Source organism: Podarcis muralis, chromosome 6 (genome assembly GCF_964188315.1).
Source record: "Podarcis muralis chromosome 6, rPodMur119.hap1.1, whole genome shotgun sequence".
Classification (NCBI taxonomy): Eukaryota; Metazoa; Chordata; class Lepidosauria; order Squamata; family Lacertidae; genus Podarcis; species Podarcis muralis.
Genome location: NC_135660.1, coordinates 77,501,738 through 77,529,137, shown reverse-complemented (window position 1 = coordinate 77,529,137; position 27,400 = coordinate 77,501,738). Strand labels below are relative to the sequence as shown.

The following is a 27,400-nucleotide window of genomic DNA, read 5'->3' as shown; positions in this document are numbered from 1 at the left end:
TTCATGGAACCCTAGAATTGCAGGGTTGGCAGGGACCACAAGGATCATCTAATCCACGAATGCACGAATCTTCAAAATGATATTTTTAAAAACACCACAGTTTTCTTTCTATCAAATATAAAGTGAAATGAGAAACAAAAGCCCCGTTGTTTTTAAATGTTATCTATATTGGTTATCAAATTGGTGGACTTATCAATCAAGTATTAGAAACCTAATACAAAGTCAGTCTTGAAAATGTAGTAAAATAATTATCTAGATTAACGAGCGCTTCTCTTCATTACATTTACATCCATCTTTCAGGCAAAGATTTCCTGGTTATAAGAATGCTACATGTTGCTGCTCACTCAGTAAGTCAAAGTTGATTTACTTTTGAGAATTTGTTCCATCAGCCTTTCGAGGGAGGTAAAAATTGTCCTTCCTTCCGTTTCTGGAAAAAAGAAAAGCGAGGTTAGAAAAAAGAGGGAGAGGGATATTTCAAACCCCAGTTTTACCTTGTCTTTTCCAGATCTGGAAAATGTTTTATTGGGCGGTGTGAGTGCAGCGCACGACAATAACAGCCCCAGCAGAGAGTGATGTTGGTTCCTCCAAACTCTCTTGCAGAGAAATGAGTCCCAGAGCTCCTAGCAAAGTAATTGGTCTAATTAGGTGGAAGGAAGGAGCGCCTTTAAATTCCTCGGAAATTAAGACGCGTCATCCACTTAACATCTTAACATCTGCTCCTGCCTCTCCCCGCTGCACGGGGCTGAAGGACAGCTTACTGCCAGGTCTTTGGGGCCATATTTCCACCCACCTGCCCCCAAACTCAGAAGATACTGACCCTTGCTTTGGGGGGATGAAGCATCTATGGCAGCTGCCCCCATCTTTGTTCCTCAATTTGATACATGTCTGCCTGGGTAAGTACAACAAACCTCCTGGCTCCTTAAGAAACTATAGGACAGCAACGTACGCCTAAGCTTTGTTAGTAATCCTTCATAATGTGGCCTTGCAACTGTTTCTTGATAACTGTGTAAATAAATACTGCTTTCTGACTGTCCCCCCTCCTCCTTATCCCCCCCCCCCATTGATTGTATTACCTGTAGCTCCAAGTAGGCTGTTATTGATTCTTGATCTGTGATTAGAATGATAACTAATTTCATTTCATTTTTACTTTTTTTTTCTTTGAACTTTGCTGTTCTCTTGCAGCAAGTAAGTAATTATTTCATTATGGCTTCTTGATAGGCATCCCTGAAAATCAAAATGTTTTAGAATCTCCAATAGATCGCTTAGGGATTGCCTGGAGGTCAAAGATGCTCGTTTTGCAGTTAGTGAGCATTTAATGAAGGCTCATTCAACAAGCAGAAAACTTCAGACTGTCTGGTGGGATCCTGATTAATTCGTTTTCTGTGTGTTATATATATGGGTACATCTGTAATATGTTAACTGATTCATAGCCATTTGTATTATTAACCAGATAGTACAGGATCCCTTAAATATGCCCATAAACTTTCTAAAATGTAGATGCGATCTATTAGCATAATTGGATATATTGTGAACTCAGAGTATTCCCTTGAGGGTTGATCTTTGCTTTGTACTCAGAGGCAGGCGGGGTAGCAAATTCATCTGTTTGTGATCTAAAGAATGCTTTTGTTTTGGGTTCTGTTTTCTTTCCGACCTGCAGCTCAGGCGAATTACGCTCCCTATTTCTTCGACAATGGAGCTAGCAGCACTAACGGGAACATGGCACTTCTCAGCCTTTCGGAAGACACAGCTGTCGGTCAGTCTTACGATATAGCCCACTCCTTTTTCAAAATAACAATATTAATTTTCTGGTTTCTTTTTCATTTGTTAAAAACTAAGAAAAGAGACTCAGTCGTATTTGTGCAGCTTGTGTCTACCTAAAAATTCTTCTTGTCTTTAAATTCGATGCACTTATCTATAAATGAAATGAGTTAAATGGGTCAATTGTGTAAGTAGCATTCATGTGCCTTCAAATGCATGTGTGTAAGCTATTTTGGCTGTAATTTTGTACAACGAATGGCGGCACTCAGCCAATTCAATGGGGCCTGGGTGAGCATTGCGATGCAAGTGTTAGTAAGCATGAATTTCCATTTCCATTGGCCCTGCACACTTAAGCTCGTTTCTAGAACTTCCTTGCTGGAATGAGTTATCTATCTGGTATTTTTCACACAATTAACACACAAGGGATTTGTTATAGGGCAGGAACATTACACTCAAATGGGTCAAATGCAAAACTCCACTTCCACCAGATGCTTGACTTTCTTTAACCAGAAATTTGCCAGTTAGGGGACCAGAGTTAATCATTCTCTCATAAATCAGTCCAAACATCCCAGTCTTCCATATTTTGCCTATCCAAATTCCTTCACCAAAACCATGGCTGGCACCCATCACCAGCTTTCCCTTCCCAGGCTTGAACACTCCTTAGCAGTTGAATGCCACCATCTAAGCCTCTTTCCACCTGCCCGCCCTCCAAAATGTTCCTTTCTTGTGCACTTCTCTGCACTTTCCAGACATCTGGGCAAATTCCTTTTCTTCCTACACCATTCCACAACCCATTCCAGCAAAGGGTAAGAAGCTAGGAGGAGTCATCTGGTCTGTCAGGACAACACGGGGATTATCCATCCCTCCTCCCACCAACGTGAGCACAACGCTCGCTCCCAGTAATAACGGTAGGTGGCCAATTCCGATTGGCTACGTGCGAAGTCCTCTTGCTCACTACGCGATTCTCGATTGGTCAGGATCATGTGGCGAGAGAGAGAAAACAAAATGATGGAGGAGGGAGCAGAGAAGTGGATCACCCTGGTTTTGAAGTGCCACAGAAGAAATGAAAAAGCTACACTGGGGGTCTTGTAGACATTTTGCACCCCCAAATTCCCCTCCCACTTTACCCCATACTTTTTGTGGGCATTACTTGGACCTACTCCAAACTATGTCTAGAGTGGCTGGGGAAACCCAGCCAGATGAGCGCCGCAACCCCATAACCGCCTTTGACTGGACTCAACTGTCCAGGGGTCCTTTACCTGTTTACCTTTTTTAACTTTCCCATTCCTACTGTACTTCCTATTTTCACTTCTCACCTGTCCAGAGTTTTACCTTTTTCTTGGGCATTTCCTCCAGAGTTTTATTCAAGGCTTTTTTTTCAGCCAGAACTCACCAGAATTCAGTTCCTCTCAGGTGGTTGCCATTGCCATTCTAAGAGAACCAGGGAGGTGATAATGGCGAGTTCCAGCACCACTTTTTCTAGAAAAATAGCACTGGTTTTACTGCTCCTCACGGTACCCCTGATATATTGACTAGGTAGGTAGATTAATGCCAAGATTCAGTTTCAGCTCACAAATCACAAAGGCTTTTGTTTCCCCCTTCCCCAAGGGATGAAGACTGCTGTGTTTGCTTCTGTTTCCATTTGCTGGCGCCCACAAAGATAAGACTAATTTTAAATTCACTTTTCTTTTCAGCAAGAGGAGGCAGAAATGCCAAATATAGATTTTTTTTTAATTGGTGTTAATTCTACACTGAGAAGTGTTCCCCGGGTGCTAATGATATGGAGAGCTTGTGTTGAGAAAGGTGTAAAAATTATCAGCCAGACACCAAGCCTGATCTGAAGGAGAAGCCGTAAAAGCTTCCCATTTTAACATCCTATTAACATCCTGGCATTCGCACAACCAGTGAAACATTAGCTGATATCAGCTTGGGGGAGGGAGGCACGGAAGAGCAGGGCTTTTGGTGCTTGTTTGCTTGCAAAACAACAAAACAAAACAAAAACACGAGAACTCCTTTAACACGCCAAAGGTAAAGTATCAAAATTTTGCACCCCTGACAATTTTGCACTCAGGGCAACCGCCCCAAGCTACGACACTGCCTCTCACTGCTTATGAAATACTGTGTTTTGATGCATTTCCCTCCAAACTAGTTTCAATCTCAAGTGAGAAAAAGAATGACCTAGGTTTTTTCTTAAAGTCAGCAATGTACTTCAATTTTTTTCACACACACAAATGTTACTCCAGTGGAACTTCAGTTGTCGAACGCTACGGAAGTCGAATGTTTCGGCTTTTGAACACCGACACCCCGGAAGTGAATGCTTCCATTTTCGAACGCGCCTCAGAAGTCAAACAGCTTCCAAGGAGTGTTTCTCCATTTTTACAATGGATTTTGCCGACCAGCAAACAAACCTCAGTTGTCGAAAGTTTTGGAAGTCGAACGGTCTTCCGGAACAGATTATGTTCAACAACCAAGGTTCCGCTGTATAACAACATTTGCAGTGGCTCTTCACAATACCCCCCAAAAGCAAATTTTTCTACAAGGTGTCCTAATCTCTCTCTTTCAGGTACACACGTGTACACGTTAAATGGAACAGATCCCGAAGGGGATCCGGTAACCTATGGCATGACCTTTGAATCTGGGTCAAGAAAGTACTTTGCTATTGATGAAAACTATGGAAACGTTACACTGATTGAAGAGCTGGACCGTGAGGTACAGTGCAACAAAGTAGAATCTATTTGTGGTGTCAAGATCAATTTAAGATGGTTGTTTGTGTCAGCTGTTTGTAGCTTAGTTCCCACTGAGCTGATAACCCCCTACCTGGGCTGTTCACTTAAAATGTCATGGGGGGGGCATTCACATAATCAAATTCATCTTTATAAAAAAAATCACACAAAGGAAACTAGGGAGAAGTTTAAGTTTAAGCCCATCTCCCTGACATGCTCTTTACTCTGTCCAAAGATTTTGTTTTCTTTTAGGGAGGAATATTCAACCATATGATTGTCTACCTGTGGTCTAAAATGGTTCAGTCCAGACACAGGTTTATTGCCTCCAGTGAAAATTTAGGGCCATATCTATCAGTCGTAGGACAACTGGTTATACCATCCATTAATTTGGGGGACAAAATGAGTATAATCAGTATGAAGCAAATGGCAGAAATAATGATAATTTTTTAGCCTCGTTTTCAGCTTATAAAACATGGAATTTGAAAATTTGGGTGATTTGGGTTTATTGCAAACTTCCTAATATTTGTAAAGAATAGTTGTGGTATAATGTTTCACATAAATAAACATGCTAAAATAAAATGTTAGTAACCATAATTATGTCCACCAAAGGGATGTTTCCAAGAAGTCCACAAATTGAAGACAAACTCCATATATTCGAAAGGTTACTCTACAAACAGTTATAGTCAATGTGGATATTTACTCAGAATTAATTCCTGAATTCAGTTGGGCTTACTCCACAATAAGTGTGCACGTGAACTTGCCCGCAGTTACTTGGGAGTAAGCCCCATTGAACTCAATAGATCATACATTTAAGCAGGACATCCCTAGGTTTCTGCTGTTAATGGTCTCCTAACTCTGTTCTTCAGACAGAGTTATGTGTTACTTATTTAGCAAGCTAAAATGATACTACGTAGAAAGCAAGAAAATATTTGATAAATGTTGTATTGTTACACTTCTAAAAATATGAGTCTTAGATCCCATCAACCCTGTGGACAACATTTCTTCTATTTTCTATTTTAAGAGAGAAGATGAGGTTGAAGTTGTCGTCAGCATCTCAGATGGCTTAAGTATGGTAAGTACTTAAAGAGAAAAGGGGTTTTCCTCACCGTTGCCTATTCATGCTCGATTCTGTATCAGATAATGGAAAAGGAAACAGTTGCCATTCTCCTAACTGCCAAATCAACCGCTTGGATATTTCCAAGGGATAGATTGTGGGATGTGAGGAATCACCCCTAGGTTTTTTGGTTTATCTGATATAAGTGTTTACAATGGTCTTTAAGATAAATTATAACCCACCATTAGTAGGACTGGAATAATACTTGTAGTTTAATGGTGAATTTTGGACATAATTGAGATGTAAAAGATTTGGATTATCATAAAAGATGCAGGAGGAAACAATACGACACAGAAAGGGGAGGAAGGAAGTCCAGGAGATTCTTCGGAATCTTGTTTTTATGTTGTATATTGGATATGTGACTGTAAAACTTTGATCTGAAAACCAAAGAAACATTTTTATTTTTTTTAAAAAACGCATTCCCGTATTTTTCGCTCTATAAGACCATAAGACTCACCTAGTTTTTGGAGGAGGAAAACAAGAAAAAAAAAATTCTGAATCTCAGAAGCCAGAATAGCAAGAGGGATCGCTGCGCAGTGAAAGCGGCAATCCCTCTTGCTGTTCTGGCTTCTGGGATAGCTGGGCAGCCTGCATTTGCTCCATAAGACACACACACATTTCCCCTTACTTTTTAGGAGGGGAAAAGTGAGTTTTATGGAGCAAAAGATACAGTATATCGGGGCAGTCCCCTGGCTCTTAGCCACCCTCCATATCTGTCTCAACCAGATCCTTGTAACTCAATCACTCACTCAGACATGGGCATGAGCAAGACTCCAAGAGTGGGTTGGCACATGTGCATCTGACTCACGAGTAGACACAGATAAACACATTATTTCCATATTAAGATTTTCTTAGTGGGAATAGCATCTTGTGAACAAAAAAAGGCACAATGTTCATCTGCACTGCATGGGGAAGTGGGTGAATGTTTAACTTCCTCACATTGGAGGGAAGCCCTCCCACATGCGGGGCTTTGAACCTTAGCCTGTGAATTGTTGGAAAAAAGAGGATAGAGGTGCATTTCCCCCCTCAAATGCTAGAAGCGTAGGTCCCTCAATGAAACGGATAGAATCGAAGAATCGTAAAATTGTAGAGTTGCAAGGGACCTCGAGGATCGTCTAGTCCCATGGTTCCCATCGTGGGGCACACAGGGGGTTAGGGGGGCAATTTGATTTTTCAGGGAGGCAATTTGAGAATGAGTTATTAACAGTGACCTTTTTGCATTTCCTATGGTTCTAGGGGCCTCGTATACAGGGAGCCAGTGTGGTGTAGTGGTTAAGAGTGATGGATTTGTAATCTGGGGAACCGGGTTCACGTCTCCGCTCCTCCACATGCAGCTGCTGGGTGACCTTGGGCCAGTCACACTTCTCTGAAGTCTCTCAGCCTCACTCACCTCAGAGTGTTTGTTGTGGGGGAGGAAGGGAAAGGAGAATGTTAGCCGCTTTGAGACTCCTTCGGGTAGTGATAAAGCGGGATATCAAATCCAAACTCCTCTTCTTCTTCTTCTTCTTCTACTACTACTACTACTACTACTACTACTACTACCACTACTACTACTATATAAATATATATTGCAACACACACATTTTAAAAATTTCTTAGTGATTTCTTCCTCAGTACAGTGGTACCTCGGGTTAAGTACTTAATTTGTTCCGGAGGTCCGTTCTTAACCTGAAACTGTTCTTAACCTGAAGCACCACTTTAGCTAATGGGGCCTCCTGCTGCCGCCGTGCTGCCAGAGCACGATTTCTGTTCTCATCCTGAAGCAAAGTTCTTAACCCAAGGTACTATTTCTGGGTTAGCGGAGTCTGTAACCTGAAGCGTATGTAACCTGAGGTGCCACTGTACTTCAACTGTCCTTTCTTTCTTTTATTTTTCTCTTTCATGGATGCCATGTTCTTTGGAAGCTTGTTTAGACCAAGTTAATGGCCTTTTAGGCCTTTTAATGAACAGGAGTTCATTTTTTGAATAATAAGAATTATACATCACAGCGGGGGTGGGCATCAGGGTTTTAGAGATGCTTAGGTGGGGCATGGCCAAAAAAAGGTTGGGGACCACTGGCCTAATCCAACCCCCTGCAGTGCAGGAATATGCAACTGTCCCATACGGGGATCAAACCTGCCACCCTTGAGGAACTCTTGCTCTGAACCTAGTAGTTCTTAAAATGGTTGTCATTAAGGCTAAGATGCAGCCTGCATATGATCACTCCTTGGTATAAATCCACTTTCCTGTCTAAAATTGCATCATGTTCAACTTTAGGTGGCTGAGAAAGTCAGGATCCTTGTAACAGATGCCAATGACGAGAGCCCAGAATTTACCAACACACCATACATAGCCCAAGTCCTGGAGGTTGGTGAAACTTAACTCGGTCTTTTTAGCAAATGTGACTAGAGAGGAAATTGGGTTCGGCTACCCCATGATGAGCATGGCTGTAAGTTGTGCACTGGCTGCTTTTGTGGTAAGAGTCAAGCAGTGTTGACATACGCAATTCCACTTCAAATGAAGGTTTCTGATGAACTTTGCAATTTGATGATAATATGTTGTTATCCCTTGTCTTGAAAGAAAAGGTGCCGTTATTATTTTATTTCGTTTTTAAAGTCAGGTTAAAAGTAATAACAACTACTACAAACTGCCTTGGGGACTGGGAGGCAGCATTTGGTGATTTCCTGGGCACTAGCCAATCAGCTACAGCTGCCCACAATCAGCTTCCCCAGGAAACTGCCCAAATCATTTTATAAGAGCTCAAAAAAGTAAGTTTGTATTGATCATTTTGAGAGCGTATCTAAAACTATTCCCACTGCTCTATAGAGGTTTCATCTGTCAAATGTTATGTCGGTTTTTACCCTGCTTTTCCGGAGACTTTCCCCAAGCTTCAGACTGTACACTTCAGTGCTCAGTGAAGAGTAAAAACAGCTGACATGGACATATTCTTCATTGCTCTGTGTCTCTCCTTGTTGCTGCTGTGATTTTGGGATGGATGGGGAAGGAATGAACTTGATTCTCTTTCCCCTTCTTCCCAATGCAATATCTCATTGTTCTCACTCTCTCTTTTTGCTTTCCTAACACATTACCTTCCCATCATAGGAGTATATTTATATTTAACTAATACACCCTCATTTCTTATATCATGCCCATCTCTGATTATGTTCTCTGTTTGGATTCACAGAACACCCCTTCAGGAAGCAGCATCTTGAAAATTGAAGCCATAGACAGAGACACCGGTTCAGGGGGGAGCATAACCTACTTTCTGCAGGTAAATATTGACTTGGGTGTCTAGGCACCCCAGGAATAAGACAAAGGCCTGAGACAAAGAGTGGACTGGAAGCACTAGGAGCCACTTAAAATCCATCGCATGGTGTCTGTTGTTTGAGTACCTTCTGACTATGAAGTTGAGACCAAGAACATTAGAACTTCCATAATGATATAATAGGGACGCAGGTGGCGCTGTGGGTTAAAGCCTCAGCGCCTAGGACTTGCCGATCGAAAGGTCGGCGGTTCGAATCCCCGCGGCGGGGTGTGCTCCTGCTGCTCGGTCCCAGCGCCTGCCAACCTAGCAGTTCGAAAGCACCTTCGGGTGCAAGTAGATAAATAGGGACCGCTTACCAGCGGGAAGGTAAACGGCGTTCCGTGTGCTGCGCTGGCTCGCCAGATGCAGCTTGTCACGTTGGCCACGTGACCCGGAAGTGTCTGCGGACAGCGCTGGCTCCCGGCCTATAGAGTGAGATGAGCACACAACCCTAGAGTCTGGCAAGACTGGCCCGTACGGGCAGGGGTACCTTTACCTTTAATGATATAATGCAGAAATGAGGACCTTTGCCATTCCAGATATTGTTGGACTGCAACTCCCATCAACCTCAGCCACCATCCTCCAGTCAAGGATGATGGGAGTTGCAGTCCAACAACTTCTAGAGGGTCACAGGTTCCCCATCTATGAGCTCAGCCTGGTACAGCATGAGATAAAAATATTCTGAAATGATACTTGCAGGGCCAGGCCATGTCCTCTCAACTCAGGTGAGCTACCAATGAAGGAGACCACACAGTTGAATGGGATTGAATCAGGCCACAACTTTATTGACTTCAGATGAAGTGGTTTGGCATAGGCATTGGGTAAGCATTTCCAGGCTAACTACTGGAAATGACATCAGGGTCAACCCCGGCAGTGGGGATTCCTACAACTTATATCAAATAGGGGAATCCCCTCAGGGATCACCGCCTCCAGGACCGTTGAGGCCCAAGCCCCTTGTCTGGGCAAATGGACAGAAGCAACTCCATCACAGATCCCTTTAACAGGACACTCTATTTCTGGAGGGGAAGGCGAGGGTACAACCTCGCCCCTTCCAACACAGGCTAAGGTTAAAGGTAAAGGTAAAGGGACCCCTGACCATTAGGTCCAGTCGTGGCCGACTCTGGGGTTGCGGCACTCATCTCGCTTTATTGGCCGAGGGAGCCGGTGTACAGCTTCCGGGTCATGTGGCCAGCATGACTAAGCTGCTTCTGGTGAACCAGAGCAGCGCACAGAAACACCGTTTATCTTCCCGCCGGAGCGGTACCTATTTATCTACTTGCACTTTGATGTGCTTTTGAACTGCTAGGTTGGCAGGAGCAGGGACCGAGCAACAGGAGCTCACCCCGTTGCGGGGATTCGAACCACTGACCTTCTGATCGGCAAGTCCTAGGCTCTGTGGTTTAACCCACAGTGCCACCAGTGTCCCTAAAAGGTAAAGGTAAAGGTACCCCTGCCCGTACGGGCCAGTCTTGCCAGACTCTGGGGTTGTGCGCCCATCTCACTCAAGAGGCCGGGGGCCAGCGCTGTCCGGAGACACTTCCGGGTCACGTGGCCAGCGTGACATTGCTGCTCTGGTGAGCCAGAGCCGCACACGGAAACGCCGTTTACCTTCCCGCTAGAAAGCAGTCCCTATTTATCTACTTGCACCCGGGGGTGCTTTCGAACTGCTAGGTTGGCAGGCGCTGGGACCGAGCAATGGGAGCGCACCCCGTCGCGGGGATTCGAACCGCCGACCTTTCGATCGGCAAGCCCTAGGCGCTGAGGCTTTTACCCACAGCGCCACCCGCGTCCCCACCAGTGTCCCTACTCAATGCCTAAACCTCTAAAAGTTGTGGCGATTGCTACGAGGTAGGCAAAACCTTCAGGTCACAGCCAATTCACCTGGTAGGCAAATTCCTAGCCGGCCCCATACATGCGGTAACTACCACAGCCATAGCAAGGTCAATTCAATGAGTAAATGCAAAATTACTGGAGTTGGTTTGATCCAATGAAGAAGAGCTGGGCATCAGGGGCTGGTGCGGGCTGTTTTAAATCCCCCAGGAGTGGACCTGAGGGAAGCCTGATTGTTCCCTCCAGCCTGCCCCCAGAGAGCCCAGCCCTCTACACCAGCCTGCCATTGGCCAGTTTGGCAGGCTGACACAGAGCAGGATTTGAAGCTCGCGGTCCAGCAAGGATCAGATCCTGACACCCAGCCCTGCATCGTTGGCAGGAGGAGAGGCACTGGCTGTTCCACAAAGCTGCCACACCCCTAAGAGTGAGTAAGCGGACTTGTGTGACTCAAAGGTTAAATAATAATAATAATAATAATAATAATAATAATAATAATAATAATAACAACAACAACAACAACAACAACAACAACAACAACAACAACAACAACAACATTTTATTTATATCCCACCCTCCCCAGCCGAAACCGGGCTCAGGGCGGCTAACAACAATAAAACAGTACAAAAGTACAGCACAAACAACACTCTAAAATCATTCATTATAAAATTAATTCAAATCAAGCCACTGGCAACCATTGGGCCAGAGCTCCGCGAAGATTGCTGAGGGAGGGAGTCAGGCTGTGCCCTGGCCAAAGGCCTATTGGATGGGTAGGCTTCTCCAAATCTCATGACAACTCGCTGCAGCTGTCTGCCTCAGTTTCCAATTCATAAACTGAAAGCATCACTGATCTACCTCCCAGGGTTACTTGAGATGATGAGTTAGGAAAGGTTGTTTTGTGTATTGAGCTGGAGGCAAAAGTATGGTTTCGTGACCTTCTCATTTCCCCTCCCTACAGTGCAAAAAGCCATGCACATTGCAGAAGACAGACATATCCTGGAAGGGGAGAGAGCAATTCTTAGAGATTTCTCCATTTGAAAGATGACTTTTTACTTGTGTTTCTTTCTCCCTAAATTTTCATTTTTCTTTTTTGGTACTGTTCAGACATATGGGTTTTTTGAGTGCAGTATGAGCGCCGCAACCCCAGAGTCGTTTGTGACTGGACTTAACTGTCAGGGGTCCCTTTACCTTTACCTTTTAATGATACTTTGCCACAAGTGCATCAGTTGCCAGCTAGCTATACACAAGTCCTAATTTATCTGGCTGCAATTGTGTATCAGTGAATGACCCATCTAGGAGGGGGCAATATCTCAGTGGAAACAGTTCCGGTTCTTCTCATGGATTTTTTTTTCCCTTTCAAAGACAAAACTTCAGTGCAAAAAAAGACACTGTCTACCTGAACTAATAGAGCTTGCAATATAAAAATCTCACAGCTGAGTAATTTTGATTCCCGCCCAACTAGAGGTAAAAGAATCCATGTAAACCTATTCATTTTGGTCTTTCCTCAGACACTGGAGAGCTCACTAATCAAGTAGCTGCTTCTGAAAGCACAAATATTTAAGTAGGATTAAATCTAATCTTCTTAACAGGAGAAAAATACTGAAAGGAGAGAAACCATAAGCTGAGCATTGTGCACAGCCAAGGGAGACAGAAAGGCAATCATTCTTCTTTACTGAAAAGAGGCCTTAGCATTTTTCTTTCTCCTTTTTTGAGCAACCCCTGTCCTAGGTGTTCCAGATGATTGAGGGGCAAATAATACGGTCTTCTCACAGATTTGCCCCTCCTCAGAAAGCACACAGTACTAAGGTGGTGAGCCTCCCTTTTGAACTTTAAGCAAAGTTCTGAAGCCCCTCCCCCCCCCCATGGTTTTAAACTTTGATTGGTTTTTTGTTTGTTTCCACCATGGTGTTTATGTTTTGGTTCCATTTAAAAGCTCTCGGCTGTATTGTATTTCATTTCATTTTTTTACCGCAAAACACTCTGAGCGTCGAAAAATGGGGTATAATTGCTTTCACAAGTAACACAACAAAATCTCCTTACTGCTAAGCTGTCAGAAAGAGTGTTTCTAGCTGTCCTTTTACCTGAAATGAAACTCTATACATATTCTGGTAAAGCACATGTAACTGTATAAGGATTGTTATACTGCTAAAAATTGTGGGATGCAGTGGTGTAGCGTGGGGGGTGCAGGGGGGGCCGGCCGCACCAGGCGCAACATCTGGGGTTAGGGCAAATCCACAGGTTAGGGGGCGCAAATCCACGGGTTAGGGGGTGCAAATCCACGGGTTAGGGGGCGCAAATTACTTGCCTTGCCCCGGGTGCTGACAACCCACGCTACGCCACTGGTGGGATGTGCCCAGAGGCAGGAAAGGAAGAAAAAAAAAAACCACACCCTGTGTTTTGATGATGCTGTTATTGCTAAGATGGCAGACTACAGGGCTGTATGCAGCTAATTCAGGCATCCCCAAACTCAGCCCCCCAGCTGTTTTGGAACTACAGTTCCCATCATCCCTGACCACTGGTCCTGTTAGCTAGGGATGATGGGAGTTGTAGTCCCAAAACAGCTGGGGGGCTGAGTTTGGGGATGCCTGAGCTAATGTGTCCCATCTGTGCAATTTTTTTTCCTGCTTATGTACCAGGACTTTACTCCCTCTCCTCCCACTCCCCACATCTGCTCCAGAGGGTTGGGAAAACCCATGGAACAGATTTAGGATGCACAGGGGAGGAGAGGGGGTGAACATTTTGCTGTGCAAGCAGAAATCTTTGTGCAGAGAGAACATTCACATAGCTCTATCCTGGATACAACTCAATTGTCCTTTACAATAAATGGTTTGAGTTCACGAGTAAGAATTATGGGAAGTTTGAGAATATTGCTGAGCCTGTCACAACATTCATAAATTCTGAGACCTGGTCCTATACTATGTGCCCCCTGCCTCTCGAATCCTTTTGTCAGGTCATATCACCAGCTCCTCCTCTGTGTTTGTAGACTGGCAGTTGTAGAGATGACAAGGATTTCAAAAGGAAGTATGTTATAGGTTGGTGTAATGTTGCAGCAGGAAGGTAAACAGCGTTTCTGTGGGCTCCGGTTTCCGTCAGTGTTCCATTGCGCCAGAAGCAGTTTAGTCCTGCTGGCCACATGACCTGGAAAACTGTCTGTGGGTGAATGCCGGCTCCCTTGGCCTGAAAGCGAGATGAGCGCTGCAACCCCATAGTCGCCTTTGACTGGACTTAACCTTCCAGGGGTCCTTTACCTTTTACCTTACATCAACATAACTCCCTGTTGTACTTCACCCTTCTTTGGACAATGCAAATAAATGGGTGCTCACAATGGGGTGAGCACAGGAGCCTTGGCGGTTGCAGAGCATAAAGTGAGTAGAATCTCCTCACTCAGAAAAAGACCCCTGACAATTAGGGTGGCCTTATGCCCTACTTTAAAGAGAACGGTCCTCTATTTTGAGGGCTGTCAGGTCATAGAAAGGGAGAGCTTTGAGGAGCTATTGGCAGCTGTGGGTCAGCAGACTGAACAAGTGACCCGAGTCACCTGGTGCCTTCCCCAGTATGGTGGGAAGCATGCACTTCTATTTAAACTATATCAATTATTTCTGAATTTGTGCCTCTACATAAAATTCACCGCATGCCAATTGGTGTCTTCTTTGGTAATGCAAATCTCCTTTCTCGGCAGTGGGTAATTGGCCATGCTACTGTCAGAGGGGATGGATTCTGTGCTTGCTCCAGTTCGCTTCAGTCAGTTGACCTACTGAAGATTAAAACTCCATTTGTCTCAATTCACATTGTGCAGAGCGCTCGTTCTTTTCGCGGGCAGCCGCTTGTTCCCTGTGTTGCCGTAGGTCTTGTTCTTTCAGAGCAAATAGTATAAAGTTGGTTTCTGACAGCAGGAGGATATCAACCTATGCATTAAAGACACACACAATCTTACATTTCTTTTCTTTTCTTCTAGAACATCCATACAAATAAGTTTACTATAGATCGCCACAGTGGTGTCCTTCGCATCAAAACCGGGATCACTCTTGATTATGAAAAATCCAGAACTTATTTTGTTACTGTGGTGGCAAAGGTATTTATATATTCTCCTGAACATACTTTTCCAGCTGTGGGGAAAACTGTACAAGGGCAAAGAAAAGCACCCTTGCAGGTGATAGAAATGGTGTGAGATCTAACAGGCCCGAAATAGCTTGTGACATCTAATATTTTCTCAACACTGGATCTACAGTACTTCTGCCAGTCTATCAAAGCAATCCTTGAGAAGTCTTGCTGTGATTTCTCCTGGGGTTTACAGTGAAGGACATGGCCCAAGTATCTTTCCGTATTCTTGCCGTGTGAAGTTCTGGAGAAATGGTTTATGGCAGCCAAACATATCCAGCTTTACCATAACAGAGTGAGTGGTATCCTGCAGAGTCTGTGGGTGCAAGATATCTGTGCACATTTTGAAAGAGATGGTGACGATTGGGCAGGGGTGGACAACTTTTGGTCTTGACAATGGACCTCCCTTATTACAGAGCCAGGCCAATGGTCCATTTAGCCCAGTCAGGTCCACTTTGCCATTTGAAGGGAGACTGCAATGGAAAAGTGCTGAATTAAAATACACCAAGAGCCTTGGTGTTATCACTTATGGACAGAACCAAAATATGTGTTAATTCGCTTGCCAATGCCAGGGTGTCTATACCAGGGATCAGCAACTTTTTTCAGCTGTGGGCTGCTCTACCGTCCCTCAGACCATGTGGGTGGGCTGGTCTATATTTTTTGGGGGGAAATGAACAAATTCCTATGCCCCACAAATAACCCAGAGATGCATTTTAAATAAAAGGACACATTTTACTCATGTAAAAACAAGCTGATTCCCGAACCGTCCATGCGCCAGACTGAGAAGGCGAGTGGGCCGCATCCGGCCCCCGGGTCTTAGGTTGCCTACCTCTGGTCTATACCGTCAACATTTTTTAAAAAAAATTACCACTGCCGTATATATAATTATTGCTGTCTGTACTTTTCTGCATCCTATTTCTCTCTGACTGCACTTCTAAATGCACACACCAACCATATTCCTGCAACTTAGCCTAATGCTAATATAGTCCATGAAAACTTATGTCATATTATTTTCTTTTATTTTTGAAATCACTTTTATTTGGTTTTACAAATACAAAACTATAAAAACCCAGATATATATCCATATAGAGAGATTCCTCCGAATCTCGGGACTTCCCCCTGCCCCCTCCACGGGGTCCCATTATGAACATTTACAACTCCATATTTTTCCATAGTATTGTCCATTGTAATTATTACACTACAAGTGAAATAAAAATCCTGCCAATGTTTCCATCTGCTTACAGTGGTCTCCTAAATAACTTATAATTTCTCCCCGTTCTTTTATAAAGTTTTTGTCCTCTTGGTTTCTGAGTTTTCCAGTCAAGTTTTGCTATTTCGGCATAGTCCATCAGCTTGTTTTGCCGTTCTTCTCTGATAGGGACCTTGCTTTCTTTCCATCTCTGAAAACTTAGGTCATACTAAATGTGTATTTACCGTATCACAAGCCATATATAGTACCATTATATATGTTTCAGTTATCCCACACAAGCTGGAAATATTAAGCGTTGTAACCAGCAGGACTCTTTATTGCTTTGCAATCCTGTTGTGTTGTCAGGTGTGATCCATTGTTGTGGTTGCCCATTTTTAACTTCAAGTCCAAGAACAGCTGGTGGGGAGGATCACTGCTATGGATCTGGCCTCCTGGCAGCAGTGTTTCTGCCGTGTACTGGGATGGCCAGCTTTGGCCAGGGTGGGCAGGATATAAATAAATTATTATTATTATTATTATTATTATTATTATTATTATTATTATTATTATTATTATTATTGAGCCAGTGTGGTGTAGTGGTTAAGAGCGGTAGATTCATAAGGGGAACCGGGTTTGCGTCTTCTCCTCCACATGCAGCTGCTGGGTGACCTTGGGCCAGTCACACTTCTTTGAAGTCTCTCAGCCCCACTCACCTCACAGAGTGTTTGTTGTGGGGGAGGAAGGGAAAGGAGAATGTTAGCCGCTTTGAGACTCCTTAAAGGGAGTGAAAGGCGGGGTATCAAATCCAAACTCTTCTTCTTCTTCTTCTTCTATTATTATTATTATTATTATTATTATTATTATTATTATTATTATGGGTCAGCAGCATAGTTGTGACAGTTCAAGTGCATCAGTGAAGCCAATCTACTGGTCTTGCCTATATGGCCCAAACTTGCTACCTATCCTTGCTGTTCTGGGATAGCTCAGTCAGTAGAGTACGAGACTCTTTAATCTCAGGGTTGTGGATTCGAGCCCCATGTTGAGCAAAAGATTCCTGCATTGCAGAGGGTCGGACAAGACTATCCTTGTGGTTCCTTCCAACTCTACAATTCTATGATTTTATGTGGCAATGTTACCACCGCTGGGAGGCCAGATCTACAACAGCAACCTTCCTCACCATACACTCCTGTTTACTTTAAAAAATATTTGTGAACAATAAACCTACCCTGCACATCTCAGTGTGAAGGCTAGGTTAGACTCCTGTTCCCTGACATCCTACTTTTCTGGGTTCAGGAAGTTTTATACATGAGAGAGAGCATTCAATCAGAAGGTTCCCCCACCTTCATTCTGAACTTGGACAATCCAAGATGGACTGTTATCTCATTATATTTCTGAATACCATTTCCAAGCTTTTAGACATCAATCTGTGTGGTGTGGAGGAGAAGGAGGAAATGAAATTGGGGTGTGTGGGGAGAAGAGAGTAATAATTAACTGAAAACAGATTTGTGCAGATCTGTGACTCCTTTGTACAGATGCTTTGTACATTCCAGTGTACAGGCCAATTCCCCTGGCCCAAGAAAGGGTGGAATGGACATAGTGACTATATGAGCTAAAGATTTCGGGGCATAATCTGGTTGTTTGTGTAGATGATCTCTGAAGTTCAAAGCCCTGCTCAGCCATGATGATCACTGGGTGTTGAAAGGCTCCTCCTGGCTACATATGTCAAATTGACTCCTTAATTGCCTATGTTGTGCCTGCAGCTCCAGCAGGAGTCAATTCTCTCATAGTCCATAGAGGCTGTTTGCACTTTGATTATACCATCACAAGGGAGTCTCTAAGGGACTCCAGTCCTCTGATTTTTCCTTCAGAAATAATGTTGCCAAGATCAGTGGGGTCTTACCATCATGTCAAGGCCTGTATTTAAGGATTCTGGGTAAATTCAGCCTCTGGTACCCTAAAGGAGAGCGGAATTTTCCGACTTAGCTACCCTTTGACCAGTTGAAGCTCAAATCTGCAAACCTTTCAAAGAAAAGCAAACAAAGCATATGTGATGGATTTACCTCGGCTGAGGAACAAACAAGAGCAATTAAAAATAAAGCAAAATTGAGAAATGCGTAGAAGCATTTTGTATACTGCTGGGTTCATATTCCAAACGAGTCATTGAGATATTGCAAATGGGTTGTTGGCAACAAGTGCTTGTTCTTTGCTTATCGTATATTCTGCAGAGAGGATAAATTCAGATGAATTGGGGGGGGGATACTGGCTGGTAATTTGATACCACTGATATTGTGCTGACACAGCGAAAGGCTTGCATCCATGAGGAGCACTGCAATAAATCCTTGGTCCAGTGACAGTAACTGTTGTCACCTTGGGAGTCGTCCCCGGGGAAAAGCCTCTCTCCTTAGAATCCTGGGGATGTAGAATCTTGGACACTTAAGGTCAGTTTGAGAGCCAGTGTGGTGTAGTGGTTAAGAGCGGTAGTCTCGTAATCTGGGGAACTGGGTTCGCGTCTCTGCTCCTCCACATGCAGCTGCTGGGTGACCTTGGGCCAGTCACACTTCTTTGAAGTCTCTCAGCCCCACTCACCTCACAGAGTGTTTGTTGTGGGGGAGGAAGGGAAAGGAGAATGTTAGCCACTTTGAGACTCCTGAAGGGGAGTGAAAGGCGGGATATCAAATCCAAACTCTTCTTCTTCTTCTTCAGGCCTCCTCAGAAGTAGTTAACAGAAGAAAAGCTGAAAATGAGGGGGGAACTTCCTATGGTTCAGGGAATGAGCCCCATCTATCTGTGCCAGATCAGATATTTCCTATTTCCATCAGTTCTGGTGTACACATAATTTTCAACATGTCCAGTTAGTCTATTCTACCAGGAGCAGAGCAATTGTCAGGCTTCGGGGACCCTTTTGCCGTAGATAAGCAGGCCAAAGTGAAAAGAGTTGCTTACCATTAGAGAGTCTTTAATGATCACAGCAAAAGAACAACACAGCCATTCTCGGAATGACAGTGTTTCCAATTAAGGTTTCCACCCACTTCCCCCCTCGTCATTTCCGTGCCTTGCAACCTGATCTCGCAACCATTGTGCCTTTTGTGCAGCCACCTTATCTGCTCTATGTGTCCTTGGACTGATAGGCTGGACAGTCTCCAGTGAGAGAGAATCTGTTAGCTCTATCTCTTCCTGTTCTACTTCACTTTGCTGTTCAACCCCCAGTTCATCCCAACTTTTGTCTTCAGAACTATGCCCTTCTGCAAACCATTGTTCCAAATCTATACTGTCCTCCTGCTCCTGGGTAGCTTCAGGATCCAAGGGGAGGGGGAGGCTCCCACCATTCCTCATCAGAGCTGTACTTCTCAGCCTGATCTCTCACTCCAAATGTGTGGAGCGCATGCTTTTTTGTGAAATGCAAAGGGATCCTAAGATCTTGGAACTGTTTTACATCCTAGGATGGCGGCGGCAAGCTCCGTGGCAACAACAAGGTGTTCTCAGCCACAACCACTGTCACAATCAATGTGGAAGATGTTCAGGACACACCTCCGATGTTTGTCGGCACTCCCTACTATGGATATGTCTATGAGGACACTCTGGCCGTGAGTACCACAAGAATTATTTCTTGTGCACCCTGTCAAAATGATGCAGCTTCTGCAACAAACAAGTGGAGGGGGGAGGATGCAAATTTCACATGTGCAAGGTGATTGCCGATTTCCTTTCTGACAGTGAGTGGCTCTTTGCTCCCCACAAAATGCCCAAGGTCCCTGGACCTTAAGGGGTCACTTTTCAGGGGAGTTGTCAGAAACTGGGCAGAGGAAGAATGGTGGAGACTGCCTCCCCATCCTGACCCTTCGAGAGGAGAAGAAGACAGTTCAGAATTACAACAGGGGTTTGAGGGAGGTCACAGCTCAGAGGCAGATGAGGGGGAAAGCTGGGAAATAATGGGAGAGGAGGAAGAAGAAGCACCAGAGACAGCTGACAGACACAGTGTCTTTAGAAAGCATTCCAGAACCCCCCTCTCCCAGAACCCGGCAAGCATTGAAAGTAGGAGAGCAAAGAGCTCAAAGGCAAAGGACACTTTTCAGCACCCGTGGTGAGGATGCATGAGGAAGTGGGAGAGATGGAGGGGGTGGAGACTCACTCAGAGCAATGCCATTATTCTGAGAGGCTGCATTCCAAGCCTCTCTCTGGGAATATTAAATAAAAAGCAGATGGTAAGGACTTTTCCTTGTCTCATCCATTCCTGGCAACCTGCTGTGGGGGTTGGCTCCTCTGATGCCTGACAGGAGTGTGGGCAGCTCCTGCTTCAAGAGGAGGCTGAAACAAGAAAGAAGATTCCACCTAAACATTAGGAAGAACTTCCTGACAGTAAGAGCTGTTCAACAGTGGAATTTGCTGCCAAGGAGTGTGGTGGAGTCTCCTTCTTTCGAGGTCTTTAAGCAGAGGCTTGACAACCATATGTCAGGAGTGCTCTGATGGTGTTTCCTGCTTGGCAGGGGGTTGGACTCGATGGCCCTTTTGGTCTATTCCAACTCTATGATTCTATGATTCTATGAAATATCCTTTCACCCCACTTCACGCGCAGTGGATTGTAAGTGCACCCTTGGATTACGCTTGATGTTCAGAATTAATCAATTAAAATCAGATCATCTTGAAACTGCATCAAGTTTTCCAAGTGTTTTTGGAAAGATGGTAGGCAGAAAGGAGGTGAACAAAGAGAGAGTGTTGAAGCAGACTGGGGGGAAACACGTACCATAAATGGCTTAGCAGAAGTATTGCTTAGACAAGCCATGTTCTTACAGAATTAATTTATGATGCTCAGATATAACGAAGGGTTGTAGCATGATTATATGCACACGTTGTCCCCAGCTATTTGACTTTGCCAAATGGTAAGGCCAAGCCTTAATGTCCAAATTGAACTTACATAGTACATCCACTTGCATTTTCAACCTCGGCAGAAATCCAACTTCAACCTGCAGGTTTGGTTAATCCTGGTTTAGCTTGTGCAAGTGGATATAAAATTCTCCAGAGCTGAAGTGAGCTCATAGTTTAGCTCTGTGGTGCTGCAACTTGCTGTTCAAACCATGTTTATGGAGGCTTCCACCTCCACGATCTGCAGTTATTTCTGTCGACACTGGTACCATATTTCACTGCCCATATTGTTGTAGCCTGCCCAGTTAGAGGGCTGGAGAGAATGATTTTGGGGAATATTGGAGGTGTTTTTCATGCACTTCATAATCCTTGGCAATAAGAGGTGCTATAAAGCTGTGAAACATAATAATTTACCTTGTGCTGCTATTAACCAATGATCTGGAAATGCCTATAATTATTAAATACGCCGAGTTGTGTGTTTTTTTTATGGAGCTCACAGAGGAAATCAGGGATAATTAAGCATTAATCACCACCACTGTGAGCCCCATAACCAAAAATATTATCATATTATAATGATGGAAAAACTCACCTCTTTCCCTGCTTAGTATGTCAGAAACTCCATATAGTAAAATGCTCTTTCCAGGTTTACTATTATTTACACATGCAGTTGTTGCCCATTAAACTTGCAAAGGGAGTGGATTTTCAGGTCGAACGTTCTTTCTCTTTTTTTAGCATATTGCTTTCTTAGCTATTGAAGAGGATTTCTTCCTTTTCAAAGCTCCGCAATTCGCGCCACCCCCCAAAAAAAGCTTTCCAAATAATTGCAGAAGGATGTGTCTCGCTCATTAGAGTCCAAGGCAACTCTGAGATGTGGTCATCCCCTCCCATCACTGAGCAAAAAGTTGCTGGTCCTTCCACCAAAGATATCAAAGCTCCTTGATTTGTTTTCAGCTGCTTGAACTTGGTCTTGCCGTGTTCTCTGTTAAAATACGCCATTAAAAAATATAGAAAAGTTATTCTCTGAGCAGAACTACAAATACAGAACAGGACCTTTAGTTCCCCTCTCTTTAATCATTTACCATATCATGCCAGTGAGCTTGTGTTTGGCAAGGCTGTCTGCAAGTAGAGTGCTCAGTTTATATTGTGTTGCCTGTCTACATGGGAGAGAGCTGATGCATTAGGTTGGCTTGGAGTTATATTTTACAGCAGTTTTACCTCCCTGTGCTTCCTGTTTTCTTTCCCTCTTTCTCTCTCTCTCTCCAGGGTTCTGAGGTAATAACGGTTGTTGCTATTGATGGGGACCGAGGGAAGCCTAATGACATTCATTACCGTCTTTTGAATGGTAAGTTTACTGGGTTGGTTTGAAATCCTAAAGGAATACCTAAAGCCATCGAACTCACTGTTTAGTTATGGTTTCATATATGCAAGGAAGCCTATCAGATGTAAAAGAACAGGTATACTTAACATTGCTTTGGCTTGCTGTAAAGCTTATTTATTTATTTTATATACTGCCCAATACCCGGAGGTCTCAGGCCGGTTCACAGAACAAATCAAAATATAAAACCACAAAATATGTAATCAAAATAGATATTCACTCTCACTGTGTCTTAAGAAGGCACAGGGAGGTTCTAGGAGATTTAAAAGCTTCTCCCAACATGGTGCCCTTCAGACTACAACTCCCTTCAGCTCCATGGTCAGGGATAATAGGAGTTGTACACATCGAGAATGGGCATATTGGCCTCCATGGGACTCAGCTATAAAACTGCAAATGAAACATTTAAAATGTGTTGTAAAGTGCAATATACAAATGTGACTCTAGATGGCAATGGTGAGCTATGCCAAATCCGATGTGTTTTTCAAAACTTTTTGGGGGGTAAGCATTTTCACAGCATATATTTTTTTTTAATGTGTGTGTAGATTCCACCCATGTCTTCCTGTGTGTTGGCAGGCCTGTTTCTCCTCTTTTAATGAACTGCATTTGCTTATGCGGATTGTGATGATGAGTGAACCAATTTTAAGCCACTTGGCAGGATTGCCAGTTGGCCGAGACTGTTGCAGGGGTGATGCTTGAGAGCCGAGGGCTAGTTTGTGACAGATCATGGGGAGTACAATTGGATGAGATAAGATCTGGGTCTAGCAGTTCTTAGTGGAGACAGAAAGCAGTACAATGCCAGGCAAGGGAAAAACATGAAGTCACAGTGGAGCACAGTCCCAAATGACAAAGGTTTTCAGTCCAGATGAACTAGCCTGCTTCCTTAACTCTGGCCCCTCCACACAGAGACTATGTTTCTACTTTTACCCTTGACAGCCAAGCTAGATTAAATCCATATGACTGTCTTGATTTTTGTTTTTAACTTAAAACTCTGTTAATTCAATCAGGGCAGTTTTGTTGGGAGGAGTTAGTCTATTATTTGAAGCTGCTATTAGTGGTGGGATTGTGGGGGGGGGCGGGGAGAGCTAAGTAGAGCATGGCATTATCTGCAGAATATTTACCCTCAAACTAAGGATTATTTCACACATAACTTCTATCTTCATATTGGGAAAAGGACACATTTTGTAATGTCAAGTACCTGGTGTGTGAAGGAGGATATTGAGAGTGCCTTTTTTACCTGGAATCCTCCTAACTGGACCTTGGGGAGATAGCACAACCTGGCTAGCTCAGACTACAAGTGATGGCAGCAGACTCTTGTTAGTTTAAGTACCTGCCGGCCCCAATCATGTTAATAATAATAATAATAATAATAATAATAATAATAATAATAATATATTTATACCCCACCCATCTGGCTGAGTTTCCCCAGCCACTCTGGGCGGCTCCCAATCGAGTGTTAAAAACAATACAGCATTAAATATTAAAAACATCCCCAAACGGGGCTGCCTTCAGATGTCTTTTAAAAATAAGATAGCTGTTTATTTCCTTGACATCTGATGGGTGTTCCACAGGGCAGGCGCCACTACCAAGAAGGCCCTCTGCCTGGTTCCCTGTAACCTCACTTCTCACAATGAGGGAACAACCAGAATGCCCTCGGCACTGGATCTCAGTGTCCAGGCTGAACAATGGGAGTGGAGATGCTCCTTCACGTATACAGGACTGGGGCCATATAAAAAAGGCCATATAAAAGCAGAAGTTGTGGAGAGAAAGGGGGAATACAAGTGAGGAGAGCAGCAGGGGTGGAGGAAGGGGGTGCGGTGGGGGCAGACCGCCCCAGGTGTTTTCACTGAGGGGGGTGACATTTGGCACCCCGTCCGCCCGCGACTCCCAAGCCTACCCTGAGCTGTTGGGGGAAGGAGGAGCTGCGCTGCTTTGCCAGTGGCATTCCCCCCTTTCCCCTTCATTTTGACAGCCTGGGGGAGGCTTGGGAGTCCCATGCAGAAGGCGCACCGAATGTCCGCCATCGGCTACTCACTCCACCCCCAGCACGTGTGCCGCTCCATGCACCTGAGTGGCTATCCAGTGCTGGGGGGGGCCCTCCGGGCCCCGCCCCCCTCGGAAGCGCACCCGCCCTGGGCAGCGCAGGCATATGCTCTGCCGCTGAAGAGCAGAACCTTCCTTCCTCACTTCTGCAGTTTATCTCCTCACAGATTATCTCCCAGGTATTGTTTCCCCCTCCCTGAAAGTCCTGCTTTCACTTTTGGGGTCCAAACTGTGCGGGCCAGGGGAAGAGAGGTATAGAATTGGAATGGGAGAGTGCAGCTCCCTTCATCTACATCCCATTTTGCTCTTCAACCTCCCTCCCTCCCTCCCTCCCTCTCTCTCTCTCTTTCTTTCTCTCTCTGAATTTATACATGATTGGGGCACGCCCAGTTTCAAAGAATAGGTTTTCTGCCATTTGACTTTCAGTCGCTTTATAAGAATGACGTACGGACACGCCTCAATCCGTTCCGACATTAATTTGCATTTTTATCTGGTCTTTTCCATTCCTCTGCAATCGGTTTATTTTGCACGTCTTAGGTTGCACTTCATTATCTTCCAGTGTGAAAATACAGGGTGAGTCTTTTAAAGGACTCACTTTAAAACATGTGTACTCTGTATCCATGGGGCCTCCTTTAAAGGACTCACCCTGTATATGCATTTAAATTGCTGTGGTTGTTTTTGCATAGCACAAAACAGACACGCATATCATGGTGAGTTATTTAAACTACCAATTACGTTCCTTACATGTCGTAACAACAGATGCAGGTTTTCTGCATACTTGTTCTTCCCCAAGCATTTTGTACCATCTCAGTCCCATGTGATGTTTCATACCTGTTACCCAGTGGAATTGTAGGAAGGTCTGTTATTCTTATTAAAGAATAAATAGTGCTAAACCATTGAAAAGAACTTTATATTTTATATGCTAGCAAATCCTCCAGAAAACACATGATAGACCATGCTCTGAATTATCTATTTCCACATAGCAATTAGGCAGTGAATAGCATGATATATGAGCACTTGAAACTGCTATTGACTTCATTTCCATTGTAGTCAAGCTTTCCTTTTCTGCCCTATGAATCTTGATAATGGCCCTCCACATAAGTCAATCCGTGTTCAGTGCAAAGTCTAATGCCTTCTAATGAAGTCACAGTTATTGCAGATATTAGCAAAATGAGACATTATTGGACAGTTTTCAAAATGAGCATCAGTGTTAAATTAGAGAAGGAAACAGAGAAGAGTATCGATTATGTTTTCTTTAACTGGATTTCCTACACACCTAGTTTCAAACTAGGCTTGGCTAAGCCCCAGAAGGTGTTTCATCCCCCGTATGAAAATTCTCTTGAACACATGCTGCACTCCTGTTGTACTGAACATGTTGAACATGCATGCACCAGTCAGGGTCGCATGCATGCAGCAATGGTCAGAAAACCAGAGGATAGCACTGATAATTTTTTTGTCAGGTCTGAAGGGTAGGGGAACAGGGAACAGGGGCACTCAGTCTCCCTATGGCAATGTCCCCAGATGTTGCACTGCTTGAAAGTAGACCTGAGTCAGTGAGATTTAAGGCCTGGGGTGAGATTTCTGAGGGACGGGAGCTCATGATCTACTGTGGGTTCCCTAGTTTATCTGTGCTAGGACACAGGTGGTGCTGTGGTCTAAACAGCCTCTTGGGCTTGCCGATGAGAAGGTCGGCGGTTCGAATCCGCATGCCGGGGTGAGCTCCTGTTGCTCTGTCCCAGCTCCTGCCAACTTAGCAGTTCGAAAGCACGCCAGTGCAAGTAGATAAATAGGTACTGCTGCAGTGGGAAGGTAAACAGTGTTTCTGTGTGCTCTGGTTTCTGTCACACCAGAAGTGGTTTAGTCATGCTGGCCACATGACCCGGAAAGCTGTCTGTGGACAAACACCGGCTCCCTCAGCCTGAAAGTGAGATGAGCGCCACAACCCCATAGTCGCCTTTGATTGAACATAACCGTCCAGGGGTCCTTTGCCTTACCTTTTACCTTTATCTATGCTATGAATAGGAGAGCAAACTGTATGGATGTCATTTTGGAGAATGCACTCAGAGATCGCTGCCAGCCACCGTCAGTGATGCTCTGGTGAAGGGATTGAGCTTGAAGTGAAGGTACATGTTTGCTTTTAGACTGCCTGGCCTTCACAACTCTATCTCTCCCAACAGTGTAGTAGCCATCACAACCTTACGGTATCCTGTTAATCAGTTGCTAGGATCAGAGGGTCAGAAAAGATTCGAGCTGAGCTGAGGTTGCTGTCAGTGCCCAGGCATGCACATTGACAGCAACGTATGCTCAACTGCAACAATTTATGGCTGCACATGGACCTGGGTTAGCTCAGTCACTAGAGCATGAGACTCTTAAGCTCTGTGTCATGGGTTTGAGCCCCATGTTGGGCAAAAGATTCCTGCATTGCAGGGGGTTGGAATTGTTAGAATTCCTGCTCCATGATTGCAGTCATGGGATTGTTGTCTTTCACATGATGGTATGTTTTGACTCCACAGAGTGGGAAGTGACGGAGACAGGATGTTTGTGTTACTGTGTTCCGTGAAGTGGGACTGTTGTCCTTTGTCCTTTTTCTCTTTGCTGTCTGATGCTAGAGAGAGAAGGAGCCATGTTGCAGTGCCCCATGTGTGCTTATATGTAAATAAAATAGATTAGCCAAAATGCTGAGTTGCTGAGGTCTGTTACGCATGATGCGCAAACTCTGTGGATCCCTAAGTGTGCCAGTGTCTGTTGGCATTGGTCGCTGTGATGTTCGGGCAGAAGAAAGCTTTTGAAGCTCCCAAACAATTGACCAGGAGGGAGAGAACATGCCAGTCAGGTATGTGTCTCTGCCAGGGTCCTACTCGAGTGTAGGCTGGGCTCCTGACAGGACTAGATGACCCTCAGACTCCCTTCCAACTCTTCAGTTCTATGATTCCATGCAGTGCTGTTTTTCTAGAAAAAGAGGTGCCAGAACTCACCACGAACACCACCCTTGTTCTATTTTCATGGCAATGGCCCCCACCAGAGAGGTGCCGGAACTGAGTTCTGGCAAGTTCCAGCTGAAAACAAATCCCTGATTCTATGATTCTAGCAGCTGGCCAAGTGTATAATATTTTGATTGGACCAGTAAAATTAGTAG

General features: G+C 44.4%; 1 protein-coding gene across 2 annotated transcripts in view; it reads left to right on the top strand.

Annotated features, from left to right (window-relative positions):
* The first annotated feature begins 565 nt into the window (after positions 1–565).
* Positions 566–27,400, top strand: part of CDHR1 (cadherin related family member 1) — a 66,732-nt gene continuing 39,897 nt past the window's right edge. Inside the window, exons 1-9 of one of the 2 annotated variants that reach the window (XM_077930600.1) lie at positions 566–893; positions 1,658–1,753; positions 4,322–4,467; positions 5,503–5,553; positions 7,852–7,941; positions 8,759–8,845; positions 14,661–14,777; positions 19,433–19,576; positions 22,113–22,191. In XM_077930600.1, the coding sequence (XP_077786726.1) occupies positions 605–893; positions 1,658–1,753; positions 4,322–4,467; positions 5,503–5,553; positions 7,852–7,941; positions 8,759–8,845; positions 14,661–14,777; positions 19,433–19,576; positions 22,113–22,191 (1,099 nt within the window). In that variant the 5' untranslated portion in view covers positions 566–604. The remainder of the gene's footprint in view (positions 894–1,657; positions 1,754–4,321; positions 4,468–5,502; positions 5,554–7,851; positions 7,942–8,758; positions 8,846–14,660; positions 14,778–19,432; positions 19,577–22,112; positions 22,192–27,400) is intronic. The other variant, XM_028729237.2, reaches the window with a different exon arrangement.